The sequence below is a fragment of the Cryptomeria japonica genome, chromosome 2, assembly GCF_030272615.1.
Source record: "Cryptomeria japonica chromosome 2, Sugi_1.0, whole genome shotgun sequence".
Taxonomy (NCBI): Eukaryota; Viridiplantae; Streptophyta; class Pinopsida; order Cupressales; family Cupressaceae; genus Cryptomeria; species Cryptomeria japonica.
In genome coordinates this window covers 4,620,016-4,640,332 of record NC_081406.1, presented here as the reverse complement: position 1 = coordinate 4,640,332, position 20,317 = coordinate 4,620,016, and the positions used below count along the sequence as shown (strand labels likewise).

The 20,317-nt window shown below is 36.1% G+C and overlaps 1 protein-coding gene across 4 annotated transcripts; it reads left to right on the top strand.

The window, feature by feature from the left end:
- The first annotated feature begins 1,408 nt into the window (after positions 1-1,408).
- LOC131052306 (outer envelope membrane protein 7) lies at positions 1,409-19,630 on the top strand. Of its 4 annotated transcripts, none has more exons than XM_057986933.2 (2): positions 1,409-1,924; positions 19,103-19,268. In XM_057986933.2, exon 1 carries the CDS (start codon positions 1,737-1,739, stop codon positions 1,914-1,916), a length of 180 nt encoding a protein of 59 aa, XP_057842916.1. In that variant the 5' UTR covers positions 1,409-1,736; the 3' UTR covers positions 1,917-1,924; positions 19,103-19,268. The 4 variants fall into 4 exon arrangements, with proteins under 4 accessions (XP_057842916.1, XP_057842915.1, XP_057842914.1 ...); XM_057986932.2 differs by lacking the exon at positions 19,103-19,268 and adding an exon at positions 19,356-19,630 and having other exon boundaries at positions 1,410-1,924; XM_057986931.2 differs by lacking the exon at positions 19,103-19,268 and adding an exon at positions 18,172-18,586 and having other exon boundaries at positions 1,423-1,924.
- The last annotated feature ends 687 nt before the right edge of the window (positions 19,631-20,317 follow it).

Genomic DNA, 20,317 nt, shown 5'->3' with positions numbered 1-20,317 from the left:
TTTGAAAAATCATTTAAAAAAATACTTAACAAAAAAATACAAAAAATACAAAACTTCTAGTGCTCACTCTTAACTCTCTTTCTACCAAAGGGTTTTTCAAAATATTTAATGCAACTATAACTTTTTTGATGCACATGTCAGATACCATTATGTTTTGTTGAAAAAAATAGGGACACTTTTGTGTGTGTGAAAGAATTGACCCCCTTAGTCTTATCCAATTTTGAAAAACTTTGAAGTTTGGAAACTAGATTTAGAGTACTACAATATTTGTTGTTTAGGTATCTTCAAATTTTGAGTGGACGAGTCTCAAATTGCTCCTCCAAGTTCAGGTTTAGCTAATTTCAGAAAAAAAGTGGCCACTTATACCCCCCCTTTTGTTCACCATCTTGGTGCGCTTACTCATAGATATTACAAAAATATTTAATCACAAGTAGCCTCAAGATTGAATCATCTATTCCATATGAGGTTGTTCCAGCGAAAGTGGGGGTTTTTCCTATTGAGGCGCGACTATGGTCTGGTTACTAAGTCATCTAAGAAGAGTAGAAAACATAGAGATACATCGTTGGCCAAAAATAGTAGTGAAAGAGAAGCTAGAGAGAAGAAGAATACATGGATGAAGCAAAACATTAAATGGATGAATAAATGAGATATTAGCATAATGGACTGCCCAAATAATAATAAGGAAATAAAAAAATATGTGCAAGGAAAGTTTAGAGAAAGCATACATGGACATAACAACTTGAGAGGAAAAATGAATATTATATCAAACATTTCAATCCCACACATGACCATACACAAAAGAGTTACATAGGAATGGATATAAAATGGAAAGCAAAAATGTTAATTGCTCAGATTAGAACCAACTCACATCAACTTAGATGTGAAACTGAGAGATGGATGATATCTAAAAAGGAGTGGGCAGACATAAAATGTAGATATTGCACCCAAAGAGTGGTGGAGACAGAATGACATTACATCATGGAATGCCCACTTAAAAGGATATCCAGATCCACTACATTGACACACTAAATGTAAACACCTTGAGCAATCTGTTTGAAGAAAAAAAAATAACAAGAGTTGCAAATTTCTTGATCAAGTTACACCGTTTAAGATTCAAAATACAGAAGGAAAGGAAAAAAGAGGTTTAACAGACACAACTCTTTGCTGACTACCCGTGGGTCCCATAAACTGTTTGACCTCGTAAATATTATTAAAAACAGGGATTCATTCATTCAAAATACTATGAACTTAAAAAACAAAATTACGAAAAAAAAAATACTTGAGAGTCCCCTCGAGAAAATAAACAACAAGAATTAACAACACCCAACTAAATTAACAAACCTCGATAGAAAATACACCAAAGTGGGCAACTTTCGGCTCAAGGAAGTCTTGTGGTCACCCATGATTTTTTTAAAAATCGATGACCGTATGACTACTAGTCAAACAGATGTAAAGGCTACATGCACGACAGTGCTGTGATATGGAAACATCTCTGGCGTAGGGCCGTCCAGGTTTTCCCATCTGGAAAATCTCGCATGTACGCTTTTGTTTTTGTTTTCTATGTGAAGGGGTTTATAAATATTTGCGATGACAGGAGATCAGCAACTGTAGGGAGGTAAAGGAGAAAATCAATGTTTTGTTTCCCTAAACGATGGATCTTGTTTCTTTGAGTGCATGATAATAGAAGCGAACACGGGAAGGATATCAGTCCAAGCAATAGGGATCGGATCTGGGAAATGGGGGCGCTAATAACAGCAGTAATAGCTATAGCAGCAGTGATAGTGGGATGGGTGGCCATAGAGTTGGCCTGCAAGCCATGTTTGGACAAAGGGAGGGAAGCCATTGACGCCTCTCTCGATCCCACTTATGATCCAGATGAGCGGCTTCTTCCTCCCACTTCTACCGCTAATGCCTGAACACTAAGGTATGCTTTTAGCCCTTTATACCAAACTTTAAATCCTTACTTTCCTTTTATCTCTCTTCATTTCATACTATTTGTTTTGTTTTGCAGGCCACAGTAATGCCATAATGGTGTTTTTTTTTTGTAAAGGTTTCTGTTTAGCCAGTCGTAAGACATCATGTTAATATTTTTTTGGGGGGTTTTTGTTGATCAAGTACATGAGATGAATCAAGTTTTTTTTTTTTGACAGAAACGATAATTGTATTTTGTGTTGGTATGAAGACAAGATCAGATCATACTCTTAAATCTTATGGACTTCACTGTTACGAATTTTGTATATCCTCATTTTATATGATCCAATATTATGCTTTTGAATAAATGGTATTCTTTAAATGACGTGGATTTGGGGAAAAGCTGTTTTTGTCGCATTTTAGGCAAATTTAAGTTATGGGGTTTCCCCATTTCGAAGAGATTGTCACACAAGTAGATCAAGAGAATTGACATATCCCATTGCACTTTGTGGCCATTGTCAGACAGAATGTGGCTTCCTTAATCGTGATTGTGAACCCACGAAAAATTTGGCCTGAAACATTGATGTATTAATCCTCTTCTGTGGCAATCTTTCTGGATGCCCTTTTCTTTAAATTCAACATTATCTTTTCTAGCTTGATTGTTTCTGGATTGGACAATTGTCCTTTTTATCAATGTTTCAGATCACATTTTTATTCTAAACTTTTTTCATCAACATTTCAGATCACATTTTATGATCCACGCTTCATGATCGACGCTTAATGATCCATCACTAGATTATAGGAAGTTAGAGAAGAAAAATACTCAGACTAGAAATTTAATATCTTATCTATCTTGATGAGAAGGATATCATCATCAGACTATAGATAGAGAAGAATATTATTCAAACTAATATTATGGACTGTAAAAATTTAGTATCTATAATTATGATCTTGATAAGATGGGTATTTAAGTTGTTACTTGGTAATGATTCCTTTCGAGAAGAATCTTCCTCAGGAACGGTATGTGAGATGGAAATATGCTTCTCATCCATCATTCTCATGGCATGCTGTTGTGGGAATATTAATTTATTTGTCATTTCTTTGAGAACAGTAGTACATGTGTTGTCGTGGCAAAACCATATGGTTTTATGCTCTCTTATCATTTGATACCCACCTCGGACAGTGCTAATTCAGGATATATGTATATTATATTTTCAAAATTTTAGTGATCAAAGACTAATTACCAGAATTAAAGACCTTTCACCCATTTTCGAGCAAGAAGACCTCTCTTCTTACTGAATAGATGCTGCTGGTTTGGTTTCAAGACTAACCTTCTCAGCTTTATTCCCTTAGTGAATTGCTGACTGAGAAAGTTCTTGGGCCGAGTTGGATAGTTCGGGAAGCTTCCTTGCCCTTCCAAAGGCTATAGGTTTCTTTAGATTTCTTCTAGTATTTTGTTGATTCTAAAACCCTAGAAACATAAAATAATATAGATTTTCTTTTTAAGTTTTTTGGCGAGATTTTCAACTCTGTATATTAACTCATCTTTTTTAGGACCAATTTCAATGATCAGCCGTTTTTGAATGGCCTTTCTCATTTGCATATTTATAGTAGTCAGATAGCAAGGAGACCTACAGAGGAAACAAGCACCTCTACGCAAAACCATGTTCGTACTAGAAAGAAGGAAGTTCCCAACACACCAACCTAGTTACCAGAGAATTGCATCCAAAAGCTCGTTCAGTGATTTGTGAAGCTTGTTTTGGTGGATGTGACGTGTTAGGTATTCGGTGAAATGATGTATCATTGTATTGTTTTAAACCTTAGCAAATGTAGCGTTCTACTCATGGACAATAAATTACCAAGCAAGTGAAGGCAACAGTTCCATGTAGAAGAATTTGCGGCAGACCATCAGTGAACAAAATTGTATTATATCAAACCAGGGTCTTTGGTGCAACCCAATTTTATCTGAAAACCCTAAGAATGAGAAATAATTTATCATTTAAAACTGAAATGAATGCAATGCTTTACATAACCAAAATAAATTGCCAAGCAAGCGAAGGCAATGATTTCATGGAGGGGACAGGTAGATTTATTTTGAGGCGGAGCATTAATGAGATCAAATCATGATACCCATTAATGTACACCCACACCAGAGCATCTTTAGTGAGGCAGTGAACAATGTTTTAATACATTGTAGTCTCTTTCACGAGAGGATTATAGCCTGCCAGGCGCAGAACATGCCATAATAAGCATTGAACTTGAATCATTTCCACCCCAAAAGACCAAACCAGGGGCTTCACATTTTACACATGCTTCTAATCACAGAATTGTCGAGAATTCAGAGCAAGAAAAGAAACACAAACTCAAATTTAAACAAACAACAGTTGCACAAAAAATAGAGACACAACACCATATTTACGTGATTCACCTTTAATGGCTACATCTACAAATGAAGAAACAGCGAAAAGAATGTGGATAACTTGAAATGATCAACTAAAGGAGTGCTTCATGTGAAATCTGTCCAAAACTTTGGCAATCTACTTTTCTTGTGACAATCTCAATTCGTGTTTCTGCCTTTCGATTTGGATCTCTTGTTGGATTTAGATCTTCTTTTGTGGTTATTTCTTCCTCTTTCTTGGGATCTCCCCCTCTTGCTGAATGCAAAAGCCTTTCTAGAAGAAGTACCTTGATGTTTTCTTCTCATGTCTTTGTTGAGAAGTGTTGCAGCTGTTGATTGTAATTAGGGAATGGCAGATTCCAATTGCCTTGGGCAACATTGGAATCCACCCAAGGGGCCAGCATCTTCTTCAACATATAGGGCTGGGCCCTCTCTCACGGCACCTCTAAAACCTCATGCTACATTCAAGGTAACGTGCTCCCATGAATAGGGCTGACCCTATGAATCATTTCGGTAAAAGAGACAAATAAATTAAAGGTTATTAATTTATCATAAGCCGACATTCCTAGATCTTGCACCATATAAATAAAGTCATCTTCACCTCATTCAAACACACAATCAATACATCCCTCATGCGAAATATACATCTGCTAATGATGCGAATTATACATCTGTTAATGGTGCGAATTATACATCTGCCTAAATGCGAAGTTTGAAGAAGGAATAATTAGAATTATCTCTGCCATCGAAGGTGCTAACATTAAGGGCAAATACCATCTTAAAGGAAGGCGAACTATTCCAGAATCAAGGCGTTAAAGTTGCAACTCAGTCTCAAGTAAAAGTGCAGATCTAGGGTATGAGCCTAAGTACTGGTTGGTGTGTTTAGGGGCAGACCTGATGCTCATGAAAGTGCAGACCTGTTGTTGATTTCATCAGCCCTAAGAGCAGACATTCAAACATCTTCAAGTACTCGAGATAAGTGTTGTAATCATTATATGAATATAATCTATAATCAGATTTGAGGATCTTTTCTAGCTGGGTTTTTCCTCCTAGGAGGTTTTCCTAGGGTAATTGTGTTTTGTTCTTATTTGTTCATTTCTATGCTATGCCTAGATCTATAAATCTCTAAAATTTACAATAAACATATTAATTAGAAACTAAATTCTGATTTCTAAGTTTTACATTAATCTGAAAGTATAAAATCAACATGGTATCAGAGCTATAGGCTAGATCAACTTTCAAATTTCAGAATTTAGTACTCCTTTATTTCCATATTGTTCTCATTCACAGGTAGGTCAATGAAGCTGAAAGTTGAAGATAAAGTTGAAGATAGGCTTGATGAAAATCTCAGTTTTGCTGCATGGAAGGTTAGAATCATGTTGGCTCTAGAGGAAGAAGATCTTCTTCACTTCATAGAAGCGAAAGAGTTAACTGAACCTACGGATGTAGCTGAGCTAAAACAATTCAAAAAGGATGCTGTCAAGGCCAAAAAACTTTTCATTGATTCAATTAAAGACTACCTAGTCACCTCCATTGCCTCATTCACTACTGCAAGGGAAATGTTCAGTCATCTACAAGGTACCTATGAAATTAACAATCTTAGTAGGGCAATTATTTTAAGACAACAACTACTTAATATCAGAATGTCAAAAGAAGATTCCGTTATTTCCTATTTTATGAGAATTTCAGAACTAAAGAATCAGCTAGGTACAATTGGACATAACATGGAAGACAAGGACCTTGTTATGATTGCCCTAAATGGTTTACCACACTCATGAGAGTTTTTTATTCAAACCATAAGTGGTAGAACCGAGTTACCTACCCTTGATCGCCTTAAGAATGATTGCATTCAAGAAGAATCACGCCTTATCTCAAGAGGGCAAACCAAAAGTCCTCATGTAGATGACCAACACATGTTTGCAGCCCAATGCAAGAAAGGTGAAAATTGGAAGAAGCATTATCCAAAGAGAAATAGAGAATTCAGACCACCTAGTTTTCAGCACTCTTGGAATAAACCAAGAGATATCTCTTGTGTTTGATGTTTCAGATGTGACAAATTTGGTCACTATGCTAAAGAATGTCAGAATGATCATACTCAAAGAGAAGCCAACTTAAATGAAGTCTCAGAACAAAATGATGACTTCTTATTCATCTATGCCCTGTCAAGTAGCATTCCCACAAACAGTAATACATGGTTGATTGACAGTGGTGCTTCCAGACACATCACAGGCTACCGTGATCATCTTTTAGACTTAGTAGAAAATGATACTAGTCTTCACGTGGTAATTGGTGATGATGCTCGATATTCGGTAAGAAGTTTTGACACTACTTTAAATTTAGACTCTGGTATTTCACTTCACTTTAGTGACATATTATTTGTTCATGGAATTAAAATAAACTTAATTTCCATTTCTGCTCTAGAAGATAAAGGTTATCAAACTGCATTTTCCGAGGGAAAAGTACTTGCTTGGCCTAAGAAATCTAGTTTTAAATCTGCTCGTGTAATTGGTAATAGATATGATAGTTTATGTAACCTCTCCACTAATCATTAATGAGGCTCCTGAATCTTGTGAGCTATGGCATAGAAGACTTGGACACTTACACTATCAAGCACTTCCCTCTCTTGAAAAGTTAGTCAAAGGTATGCCTAAACTCAGTCAAATTCATGATAATACTTGCAAAAGTTTTGCTATAGGTAAAAATGTTAAATTTATGTGGTCCTATGTTTATAACATCTCCTAGTGGATTTCTTTATTACGTAATCTTCATAGATGATTTCTCTATGAAAACTTGGTTCTACTTCCTGAAATTTAAAGAATCTGATGAAGTCTTAAGCAAATTTAAAGAGTTTAAGGCATTGACTGAAAACTCATATGGTAAAAGAATTAAATGTTTAAGATCTGACAATGGAGGTGAGTATACCTCTGGTAGTTTTTATGATTTTTGTGTTGAGTCAAGAATTAAGAGGGAGTTTTGTGTTCCATACAATTCTCAGCAAAACGGAGTTGCTGAAAGAAACAATAGAACTATTGTTGAGGTTGCAAAGGCTATGATTCATGATCAAGACTTGCAGACCTTTCTATGGGCTGAGGCTTCTAGAACAACCGTATATATTCAGAAAAGATGTCCTCACCGTGTTCTAAAGAACATGACTCCTAAAGAAGCCTTCACAGGATCCAAACCAGACATCAGTCACTTCAGAATTTTTGGAAGTCCTGTTTATGTTCATGTGCCTAAAGAAAAGTGAACCAAGTTGGAGCCCTCTGGGAAGAAAGACATGCTAGTTGGATATAGTGAATCCTCCAAGGCCTTCAGAATCTATATTCCTTGTCAAAGGTATGTTGAGGTAAGTAGGGATGTTATTTTTGAAGAAGATATTGCTTTTAAGAAATCAAAAGGTTCTTCTGTTATTAATGAAGCTAATGACAATCAAGATATGAATGTTGATACTAACCCTGAGATTCAGAGGGAGCCTGTTGAACCTCCACCTCAAGAAGAACATAATGATCCACCAGAGCCTATGAATCCCACTGACATACCTAGTGACATTGTTGTTACCAAAAAAAGGCCACTTTGGGTAAGAAACACCATTCAAGAAGCCGAAAGATTTGCTGCTCCTAGTGACACTTTTCGAGAAACCAAGAGATCTCAAGTATTCTCCAACTATGTTGCATTGATGTGCAATCTCATTGAATCTGAACCTTGCAATGTTGAAGAAGCCTTGAACCATCATTGCCTGGAAGCTTGCTATGGATGAAGAGTATCAGTCAATCATCAAGAATGATGTTTGACATATTGTGCCCAGACCCAAAAGTAAATCTATTGTTTCCTCTAAATGGTTATTTAAAATTAAACATAATGCTGATGGTAGTATTGAAAAATATAAAGCTAGATTTGTAGCTCGTGGTTTTTCTCAAAAGGAAGGCATAGATTATGAAGAAACATTTGCTCCTGTTGCTAGATATACTTCTATTAGAACTATAATAGCTATTGCTGCTGCTAGAGGTTGGAAGCTACATCAGATGGATGTTAATGTTATTTTTGTGACTCAGATCAGTAATCAGACTTTCATTATTTAATTATTTGCTAACATTATGTAAACTTTAAACAAGTAAATGAAAGAGTGAAAGCAAGTGCATAAGAGACCAACACAAATACCCTGGGAAAACTCCAAGGAGGAAAAACCCAGTACTAAAGACCCACAGGTCAGATTATGTATTCAATCTTGAATTGTACCAATACAATACTTAATTGGTCTCTTTATCCTCTTATCAGATCTGCTCCTTTTGTCATCTCAGATCTGCACTTCTAATTTCACCAAGTCTGCACCAAGTCTGCTCTTTAATGCACTCTCTAACAGAAATTAGGAACAACAAATGACGTTGACTTCCTTGAATAAATTCGCCCAGTTTACTTCTTAATTTCGCACACTTAGTAGCAGAAGAATTTCGCTGATTGCATGGAATGAATTGATTGTATGAACTTGGCAAATGATCTTTATTTATATGTGCATCTAACCTTAAGTCGACTTTAATTGAATGTATATGTTTGGCGCCAAAATTGGTTTAGTGTGGTGTGATCAATATAGGGCTGGACCTGTTTAGGGGCACACTACCCTCTTTAGGTCGAGTCTACACGTTAACCTTAAAGGGGAAGCCTAATCCAATAGGGGTTCGGATTTTGCCTTTAGGCAATCCGAACCCTATTTCCTAGTTACAAACAATACACCCTCTTAACTAGGGAAGAAGAGAATACATAATTTGAACCTTTAGAGTTCCATCTAGCACACAAGCATAGACTTACATCTTCCACCTAGCACACGAGCATATGATGGTTCTAGCACACAAGCATATAAAGTGTAATACGCAAGTGGGTCTTTACATAATTACAATTTTCCATCTAGCACACAAGCATAGAGTGAATCCTTTCATTCTTGCACACAAGCGAAGAATGAACAAAACTCTACATAGAGAATCACTGAGATTGAAACTCCCTCTCAACCAAGGTTTCATTTTCCACAATAGCAAGTCTGTCTCTGAAGTATTCAAACTTCACTCTGGATAAAGGTTTGGTAAGAATATCTGCAACCTGTTCATCTGTGCTAATATACTTTAGCTGAATGGTTCCTCTTTGCACCATATCCCGAATGAAGTGATAATGAGTTTCCACATGTTTGGACCGGTCATGGAACACAGGATTTACCTAAATTTTTATACAACTTTGATGATTATCACAATGAATAGTGGTAGGACCACTAGATTGACCAAATAATTCAACAAGAAGTTTGTGAAGCCATACTGTTTCTCTAGATGCAATAGATGTTGCAATGTACTCAGCTTCTGCAGTACTCAATGCTACCGAAGATTGCTTTCTACATGCCCAAGAGATTACTGCAGAGCCCAAGTTGAAGCAGATACTCGAAGTACTTTTCCTGTCCTTGACACTTCCTGCCCAATCTGAATCTGAATAGCTTTCCAAGAAGATTGAGGTATTAAGTGAATACTTCAGCCCATACCCAATAGAGCCTCGCAGGTATCTCAGAATGTGCTTGGCTGCAACCAGGTGAACAAGTTTAGGCAAGCTCTTGGACTTACTGAGGGCATTCACAGCATAACAGATAACTGGTCTAGTATTGACTAGATACATCTCAACTGCCTATCTGCAAAATTAGAGTTAGCTGCAGAAACACTTAACTTCTTTAAGTTAGATTCCATAGGAGTAGACATAGGTTTACAGTCCATCATTCTAAATCTTTTCAGAATATCAATAATGTACTTTCCTTGACTTAAAAAAATTCAATTGGATTTTTGCCATATTTCTAACCCTAGGAAGTAATGCATTAGACCTAAATCCTTCATTTCAAATTTTGAGGCTAATTCTTTCTTACATCTCATGATTAATTTATTTTCACCAGTGAGAAATAAATCATCCACATACAAAACTAGAATAAGCATATCATCATTATATATCTTCAAGTAAATGTTAGCATCAACATCATTCTTAATAAATCCTAAGCTTAGTAAGTACTAATCAATTCTTTCATACCAAGCATGAGGAGCCTGTTTGAGCCCATATAAAGCTTTCTTCAACCTGCAAACATGAGAATCTTTTTTATGGATTACATAACCTTCTGGTTGCTCAATATAGACTTCTTCTTCAATAACACCATTGAAAAAGGTTGTCTTAACGTCCATTTGATGTAGCTCCCAACCTTTGGCTGCAACAATAGCTATTATAGATCTAATAGAAGTATATCTAGCAACATGAGTGAAAGTTTCCTCATAATCTATTCCTTCCTTTTGAGAAAAACCACGAGTTACAAATTTAGCTTTATATTTTTTAATACTACCATCAACATTATGCTTAATTTTAAATAACCATGTAGAAAAGACAACAAACTTACCTTTGGGTCTGGGTACAATGTCCCAAACATCATTCTTGATGATAGACCCATATTCTTCATCCATGGCTAATTTCCAAGCATGATGAGTCATAGCTTCTTCGACATCGAGAGGTTCAGACTCAATGATGTTACACATTATATGAATGTAGTTGGCGTGATTTTGAGGTTTCTTGCTATCTCTGAAGGTTCCTCTGGGAGCAGCAAATCCTTCAGCATCTTGAACAGTGTTTCTAACCCAAAGTGGCCTCTTCTTGCTGACCACAATATCCTTAGGTATATCTGTAGAGTCGATGGGTTCTGCTGGATCATCTTGAACTGCCTGATCCGGGAGGTCAATGGACTCCTTCTGTATCTCAGGGTTAGTATCAACATTTGAATCTTGAATTTCAATCACAATATCATTATTATCAGATAATGAACCTTTAGATCTTTTGAATGCAATATCTTCTTCAAAAGTTACATCTCTACTTACCTCAACATACCTTTGACCTGAAATGTAGATCCTGAAGGCTTTGGAAGATTCACTATATCCCACTAAGATGCCTTTCTTTCCAAAAGGATCCAACTTGGTTCGTTTTTCTTTAGGCACATGAACATACATAGGGCACCCGAAGATCCTTAAGTGGCTGATGTCAGGTTTGATTCCTGTAAAGGCTTCTTCAGGGGTTACATTCTTTAGAGCACGATGAGGACATCTATTCTGAATGTAAACTGCTGTTTTGGATGCCTCCACCCATAAGAAAGGTTGCAGGTCTTGATCATGAATCATGGCTCTTGCAGCTTCAACAATGGTCTTGTTCTTTCTTTCAACAACTCCATTTTGCTGAGGATTGTAGGGAACACAAGTCTCCCTCTTAATTCCTGTCTCAATACAGAAATCATAAAAACTACCTGAGGTGTACTCACCTCCATTGTCAGACCTTAGACATTTAATTCGATTTCCAGTAGTATTTTCAACCAAGGCTTTGAATTCTTTAAATCTATTTAAGACTTCTTTAGACTCTTTAGATTTAAGAAAGTAAATCCATGTTTTTCTAGAGAAATCATCTATGAAGATTACATAATAAAGGAAGCTGCTAGGGGAAGCTACAGACATGGGACCACATAAATCTAAATGAATAAGTTCTAACTTTTCTTTAGCCCTACTATCACTTTTATGAAAAGGGGTCTTCACATTCTTACCCATTGCACAACCTTTACAAGCATCATCATGAGATAAACTAAGTTTAGGCATACCTTTAACCATTTTACCAAGAGTGGGAAGAACTTGAAAGTGTAGATGTCCAAGTCTTCTATGCCATAGCTCGCATGATTCAGGGGCCTCATGAACGAGAGCTTGAATTGGGTTAGCTGCAAGCTTATACAAACTATCACATCTATTTTCAATAACACGAGCAGTTTTGAAATTAGATTTCTTAGACCAAGCAAGTGCTTTCCCTTCAGAAAATGCTATTTGCAAACCCTTATCTTCTAAAGTAGAAATGGAAATAAGATTTCTTTTAATTCTAGGTACAAAAAGAATATCACAGAGTTGTAAGGAAATACCAGAATCTAGTTTTAAAAAGGTAGTACCAGAACCTTTTACCGAGTATCGAGCATCATCACCGATTGCCACATGAAGGTTAGTATCTTTTTCTATCAGATTTGAAAGATGCTCACGAAAACCTGAGATGTGTCTGGAGGCACCACTGTCAATTATCCAAGTATCACTGTCTGTAGGAACGTTGCTGGATAGAGTAGAGATAAGAAGATAGCCCTCATTTTGTTCAACAACTTCATTTAAATTGGCTTCCCTTTCCTTAGGATTATTCTGACAATCTCTAGCATAGTGACCATATTTATCACATCTGAAACAACGAATGTGGGAGCAATCTCTTGAATTCTTCCTTGGATCATAGGAGGAGGATCTAAAATCTTTGCTTCTCCTTTCTTTCTTCCAATGCCCACCTTTCCTAGAGTTAGCTGTGAGAACATGATTATCATCTTTGTGAGAGTTCTTGAGTTTTCCTCTTACCTCAATTCGAGATTCATCTTCAATGCAATTAGATTGAAGACGCTCAAAGTTGGGATGTTCAACTCTTCCACCAATGCTACGAATGAATGGTTCCCATTCATCAGGTAGACCATTTAATGCAATCATGACAAGATCTTTATCTGAAATTTGGCAATCAAGAGTACTTAGCTTGTCTTTTAGTTCATTGATCTTCATGAAGTAGGCCATGATTGAGTCTTATTCTTTCATTTTGATGTGAAGTAGCTGCTGCCTTAGAGCAAGAGCCCTGCCGAGGTTGTTGACTTCATACATCCCTTCCAAGTGTTTGATCATTTCCCTGGCAGAAGCAAATTTTGATATGACAGTGACAAGATGATTCTTGACAGATTCAATTATGATCTTCCTAGCCTTGAGAGAGTCTTTCTTGAACTGCGTCAGTTCTTCAACATCTTCAGGAGGGGACAGCCTTTCTTCTTCTACGAATTTAAGCAGTTCATTCTCTCAAGAATCAATAGAATATAGACTTTCCAAGCAGCAAAGTCAAAGGCTCCATCAAGTCTATCTTCAGCCCTCAAACCTGACATTTTAATCTGAAAACAAACAACAACTAGATACAACAAATGATTTACTGAAATCTGAAGTTAGTAACACCTTAGCTCTGATACCATGTTATTTTTGTGACTCAGATCAGTAATCAGACTTTCATTATTTAATTATTTGTTAACATTATGTAAACTATAAACAAGTAAATGAAAGAGTGAAAGCAAGTGCATAAGAGACCAACACAAATACCCTTGGAAAACTTCCAAGGAGAAAAAACCCAACACTAAGGACCCACAGGTCAGATTATGTATTCAATCTTGAATTGTACCAATACAATACTTAGCTGGTCTCTTTATCCTCTTATCAGATCTGCTCCTTTTGTCATCTCAGATCTGCACTTCTAATTTCACCAAGTCTGCACCAAGTGTGCTCTTTAATGCACTCTCTAACAGAAATTAGGAACACCAAATGACTTTGACTTCCTTGAATAAATTCGCCCAGTTCACTTCTTAATTTCGCACACTTAGTAGCAGAAGAATTTCGCTGATTGCATGGAATGAATTGATTGTATGAACTTTGCAAATGATCTTTATTTATATGTGCATCTAACCTTAAGTCGACCTTAATTGAATGTATATGTTTGGCGCCAAAATTGGTTTAGTGTGGCGTGATCAATATAGGGCTGGACCTGTTTAGGGGCACGCTACCCTCTTTAGGTCCAGTCTACACGTTAACCTTAAAGGGGAAGCCCAGCCCAATAGGGGTTCAGATGTTGCCTTTAGGCAATCCGAACCCTATTTCCTAGTTACAAACAATAGTTAAGACTACCTTCCTTAATGGTGTTATTGAGAAAGAAGTTTATATTGAACAACTTGAGGGTTATGAGATTCAAAATAGAATAACTCGTGTGTGCAGATTGAAGAAAGCCTTGTATGGCCTCAAATAGGCCCCTCATGCTTGGTATGAAAGAATTGATAAATACTTTTTAAGTTTAGGTTTTTGTAAAAATGATGCTGACTCTAACATCTACTTTAAGTTATCCAATGATGAAATGCTAATTCTAGTTCTACATGTGGATGATTTATTTCTTACTGGTAACGATGAACTTATCATTAGATGTAAGAAAGAACTAGCTTCAGAATTTGAAATGAAAGATTTAGGTCTAATGCATTATTTTCTAGGTCTAGAAGTATGGCAAAGATTTAACGAAATTTTTCTAAGTCAAGGAAAGTATACTATTGATATTTTGAAAAGATTTAGAATGATGGATTGTAAACCTATGTCTACTCCTATGGAATCTAACTTAAAGAAGTTAAGTGTTTCTGCAACTAACTCTGATTTTGTAGATCCATCGGAGTACAGGCAGTTGATTGGATCACTGATGTATCTAGTTAACACTAGACCAGACATATGCTTTGCAGTGAATGCTCTCAACCAGTTCATGAGCATGCCCAAACATGTTCATCTTGTTGCAGCCAAGCACATCCTAAGATACTTGCGAGACACAGTTGGTTATGGGTTGAAGTATCCACTTAACACTTCAATAACCTTGGAAGGTTATTCAAATGCAGATTGGGTTGGAAGCATCAAAGACAGGAAAAACACTTCCGGTATTTGTTTCAGCTTAGGATCTGCTGTGATCTCTTGGGCTTGCAGAAAATAATCCTCAGTTGCACTAAGTACTGCTGAAACTGAGTATATTGCAGCAAGCGTAGCTTTTAGAGAAGCAGTGTGGCTTCGTAAGCTTCTTGCTGGGCTATTTGGTCAGCCTTGGGATCCTACAGTTATTCATTGTGATAATCAAAGTTGTATCAAAATGTCCATCAATCCAATGTTTCATGACAAGTCAAAACATGTGGAAACTCATTATCACTTCATTCGAGATATGGTGCAAAGAGGTGCCATTCAACTGAAGTATGTCAGCACTGATGAGCAGGTTGCAAATATTCTTACCAAGCCTCTATCCAAAGTGAAGTTTGTGTACTTCAAGGATAGGCTCGGTGTTTTGGAAAATGAAACTCTGATTGAGAGGGAGTCTCAACCTCAGTGATACATTGTGTTGTATCAAACCACCCTCTGTGGGCGATGTAAGGTGGTATTGTAATCTTCTCAAGGAGAAGAGTAATTGTTAACCATCCTCTACGGGCAATGTAAGATGGTAGAAAAGATCCTCTCCACCCTCTGCGGGCAATGCAAGATGGTAGAAAAAATCCTCTCCACCCTCTGCGGGCATTGTAAGGTGGATCCAGTCTATGCCTGTGTGCGAGCTAGAAGATTATATTATGTAGTTCCATTATATGCTTGTGTGCAAAATGGAAGACTACAATATTTTGATTATGTAATCCATTCTTTGCTTGTGTGCAAGATGGAAGATTATGGTTATGTTTCTCCTCCCTAATTAAGAGGGAGTGTTGATTGTAATTAGGGAATGGTAGATTCCAATTGCCTTGGGCAACATTGGAATCCGCCCAAGGGGCCAGCCCCTTCTTCAACGTATAGGGCTGGGTCCTCTCTCACGACACCCCTAAAACCTCACACTACATTCAAGGTAACGTGCTCCCATGAATAGGGCTGACCCTATGAAACATTTCGATAAAAAAGACATAAATAAATTAAAGGTTATTAATTTATCATAAGCCGACATTCCTAGATCTTGCACCATATAAATAAAGTCATCTTCACCTCATTCAAACACACAATCAATACATCCCTCATGCGAAATATACATCTGCTAATGATGCGAATTATACATCTGCTAATGGTGCGAATTATACATCTACCTAAATGCGAAGTTTGAAGAAGGAATAATCAGAATTATCTCTGCCATCGAAGGTGCTAACATTAAGGGCAAATACCATCTTAAAGGAAGGCGAACTATTCCAGAATCAAGGCGCTAAAGTTGCAGCCCAGTTTCAAGTAAAAGTGCAGATCTAGGGTATGAGCCTAAGTACTGGTTGGTGTGTTTAAGGGGCAGACCTGATGCTCATGAAAGTGCAGACTTCTTGTTGATTTCATCAGCCCTAAGGGCAGACATTCAGACATCTTAAAGTACTTGAGATAAGTGTTGTAATCATTATATGAATATAATCCATAATTGGATCTGAGGGTCTTTTTTGGCTGAATTTTTTCTCCTAAGAGGTTTTTCCAGGGTAATTGTTTTTTATTCTTATTTGTTCATTTCTATGCTATGCCTAGATCTAGAAATCTCTAAAATTTACAATAAACAAATTAATTAGAAACTAAATTCTGATTTCTAAGTTTTACATTAATCTGAAGTATAAAATCAACAGCAGCAACATCATCAAACTTCATCATGCCTTACTTTTTATCAGATCCTTTTCTTCCGGATACCGAGTTACTAATTGTCACAATAACTCCTTCCCAACTATGAGGAAGAGAACACAAAAGCAAGATGCCTCTGGTTTCTTCTTCAAAATTAATATCAACAGAAATTAATTAGCCGATCAAGGCATTAAATTCATTCAGGTGTCTGGAAATATTGCTACCTTCTGTCATCTTCAAATTGAGCAATTTCTTCATTAAGAAAACTCTATTAGCTATGGTAGCCCTCTCATACATGTTGCACAATCGATTGCAAATGCCTTTTGCTGTCTTCTCCGATGCAACATTAAACAAAACTTTGCTGGAAAGAGAGAGGATAATAGTTGCAGCAGCCTTCTTGTCCAAAACATCCCAATCCTCATCGGACATTTTTTCAGGCTTCTTCTACTTTCCTTCTAATGCAATTGAGAGATTTTTTGAACTAGGAGAGCTTGTAGTCGTAGCTTCCATATTCCGAAATTCTGACCAGAGAATTTTTCAATTCTCCATTTATTTGCCTCTTCCATCTCTTCTCAATTTCTCCAAATTTTTCCCCACAGCTTTTCCTTGGCTCAGCTGTGAGTTGTTGAGAATTCAGAGCAAGAAAAGAAATACAAACTCAGATTTACGAACAACAGCTGCATAAAAAATAGACATACAATACCGTATTTATAGGATTCAGCTTTAATGGCCACATCCACAAGAAAATCAAGGGAATCTCTGTTTTTATTATCTTAGCTACAGCAGCTCACAAGTTCCATTCTCATTTCAGTATATATAAAAGTCATCGAAGTGTCCAAAACAAATGAAGAGACGGCTAAAAGAATTTGAAGAGACAGAAGAAGAGAAACAGTCCAAGACCGTTGGACTTCACATTCAACAAAAATAAATTAAATAATAGTACTTGTTAATGTGACGGACCAATTTAAAATGGTAGCAGAATTTTTTCCCCTGCAAATGACATAAATCCTAAACATTGAAGGCAGTAATTCAAATTGGCTTCTTCAGTGAGGCACTTAGCCTCATGATTTATTGCATAGCCTAAGTGCGGATTTTAAGCTTACCTAGCGTATAGCATGTCTCTATCAATGACAATGTCGTTCTCTAAATTATACCTCCCTGGCACAAAAAATAGTAACCCTTCCCATGACAGGCGTGAGCACTTAGTATTCCTTGAGATTCTAAGCCCTACAAAACCTCATTTATACAAAGAGCTGAGAAGTTCAGCCACATTCTTTACCCATAAATACTGTCAGCTAAGGAAAAAAAAAGTAATGTCGAAGGAGCGATTTTTCCTCGTTTCTCTGTCACTTTCCGTACTGGATCAATGGGCAGTGCCCTTCGTAAATTTGAGGGGTTGCCGTTGCTGGGTGGAGAAACGTCATTCGGTGTCAGAGCTAACTATGCGGTAGCAGATAGCGAACCGTTTCATCTTTCTGGGATGCCCATTCATAATATGCATCTTTGAGATAGATTACTTACACATTCATTCATATCTGCCCAGAGGTTTTTATGTACATTACTTTCAGATAAGTAGTATTATGATTTTAGTTGGACATCTTTTAACACAGTTTTAGCAAATGAATGTTTTCTGCATTGCAGAGTTGAAGAAAATGCGGAGAAGCTAAATCAGTGTGTTATCAGAGCAGGAAGCATAAGCGTAGGTGATTTTAAGGCTGTGGGAGTTGAATTTGTTTGGTATGAAATGAAGATTCGATTGTAGCTCATTTATTGGATCAATAGAGCAAATAGTAAGCGCAGTTTGTTAACCATAAAAGAATACGAAACAAATGAACTGGTGTGTGAATAATTCCACAAGACTAAACGAGTGGTTTGATGTGGAACGATGTTGTTGCAGATTATGACGACAGTGCACAATGAATTGGTTTTTTGGTAGGTGTGATAGTCGATGGTAATGTGAATGAATTGAAATTTGAATGTGATCACGTATTGAGTTGGATAATGTACAACTCACTAGCTTGCAAACCTAATTATTAATGACAGAAAATTTGAAATATGGTCTATGTACTTCTAAAAAAATTGTTTATTATGTTGCATTACAGCACGCTGTTTGACCATACACCTGTAATTACAAATCAAGCACTAATAGAACTAATTTGTAGTAACTTAGGAATTACAAAATAATTCAAACACTTAGGAATTGCTACAGAAATAATTTATGGAGATTTATATTTCTGTAGCTATTGGAAGTGCTTACAAAACAGTTGGACCATAACTTAAATGAATTACAAAATAATTCAAGCACTAATTTGCATATGTAGGGGAAATGAACATATTTTATAATTCATATGTACAATCAATAATTGAAATTAGATCTTAAATTAATCAAGTTGAAATTTGATGAATATGAAGTAGAGGGTTAAAAATGGTTTAGTTCTACTTATATTATGTTGTAGATTGCCCTCAATAAATGGGATTTGAAATTATTTGTTAGATCAACGATGCTCTAATTGTCAGAGGCCTACTTAGTAATGGCACTTAGCTCACTCTTGTGCTTATGCCTGTAGAATAGGCTTGGGATGCTTTACCTTGGCATGGATCTGTCCTATGTTGCTCTACTCTATGGTGTGCTTGTGTACATGCAAGTGTGAATATAGAAGACTTTGTCTATGCTTATATATGGAGGAAATCAATTATCACAACAATAAGGAAAGGAGTTAGAGCATGTTATTGATGATACATCTTCAAATGGTGTTTTGTAATACCATCAGTATTTTTATTTTGTTATCCATTCCGAATGACTTGGCTTGGGTATGATATTGCAGCTCAAGTGCTTGCTAATTTTATGCAGGCATAAGTTCGTATCATAAGTGCATAGAGCATGGAGAGCATGATAATCAAGTTCGAGTAGGGTAACTGGATTTGGTCTTTGAAAATTAATGAATAGAATTTGAAAATAATGTTTAGAATTTAAATGGTAATTACATTGGAGTAAATGGATGATAACTAACTTTAGTTTTGTAATGATGATGAGAATGTCAATTCAGAAATTCAAAAGCTTATGTCAAAGAGGTGATTGGATGCAAAACTTATAAATTTATCCATTGGAGATTGTGATCATTTCACATGTAGTCTTAAAATTATAATTGTTGAGGTAAATTATATCTCTTAAAATTTGACCAATACTACTGTCTTTATTACCTTTTCAATAAATTCAATAAGCTGGATTTTAAATATTAATCTAAAACATCTTTACAATAAAAATGCCTAGAAGTCTCTGCTTAAGAGAGTATGGCTCAAGTTCAATATTAGAATTGAACTTTTTTCCATTTTTAAGTTAACTTTACAAATATCATTTATTACATCCAAAAATTTTGAATCATGAATAATATTTCAAATAATTTTATAGAATGTAAAATAAGACTGGAGAAAGAAATATGACAAAATAATAATAATAATAGAATATTCTTAATATTTAATTTATTTATTTGAATTAAAAATTAAAATTAAAGATTACTTTTAAATGAATGTGTAGAAAAAAATTAATTCTATTCATCACTTAATGAGTAAAGGAGCTCTATAATGAATGGTTCATAAGGCACAACACTTGTTGAAGGTTTTGCAAATGGGGTTGCAAATTGAATGGGTTTAACCTTGGAAGAAACTCCGTTGTTAAGTGCATTCAAGTTGGAGTAGTACTGGGATGGGTGACCTTTCAAAAAGGACCAATGCTTCACCTATGTGAGCATCACCTAGATGCAATGAGTGCTAATTGTACCATTCATTC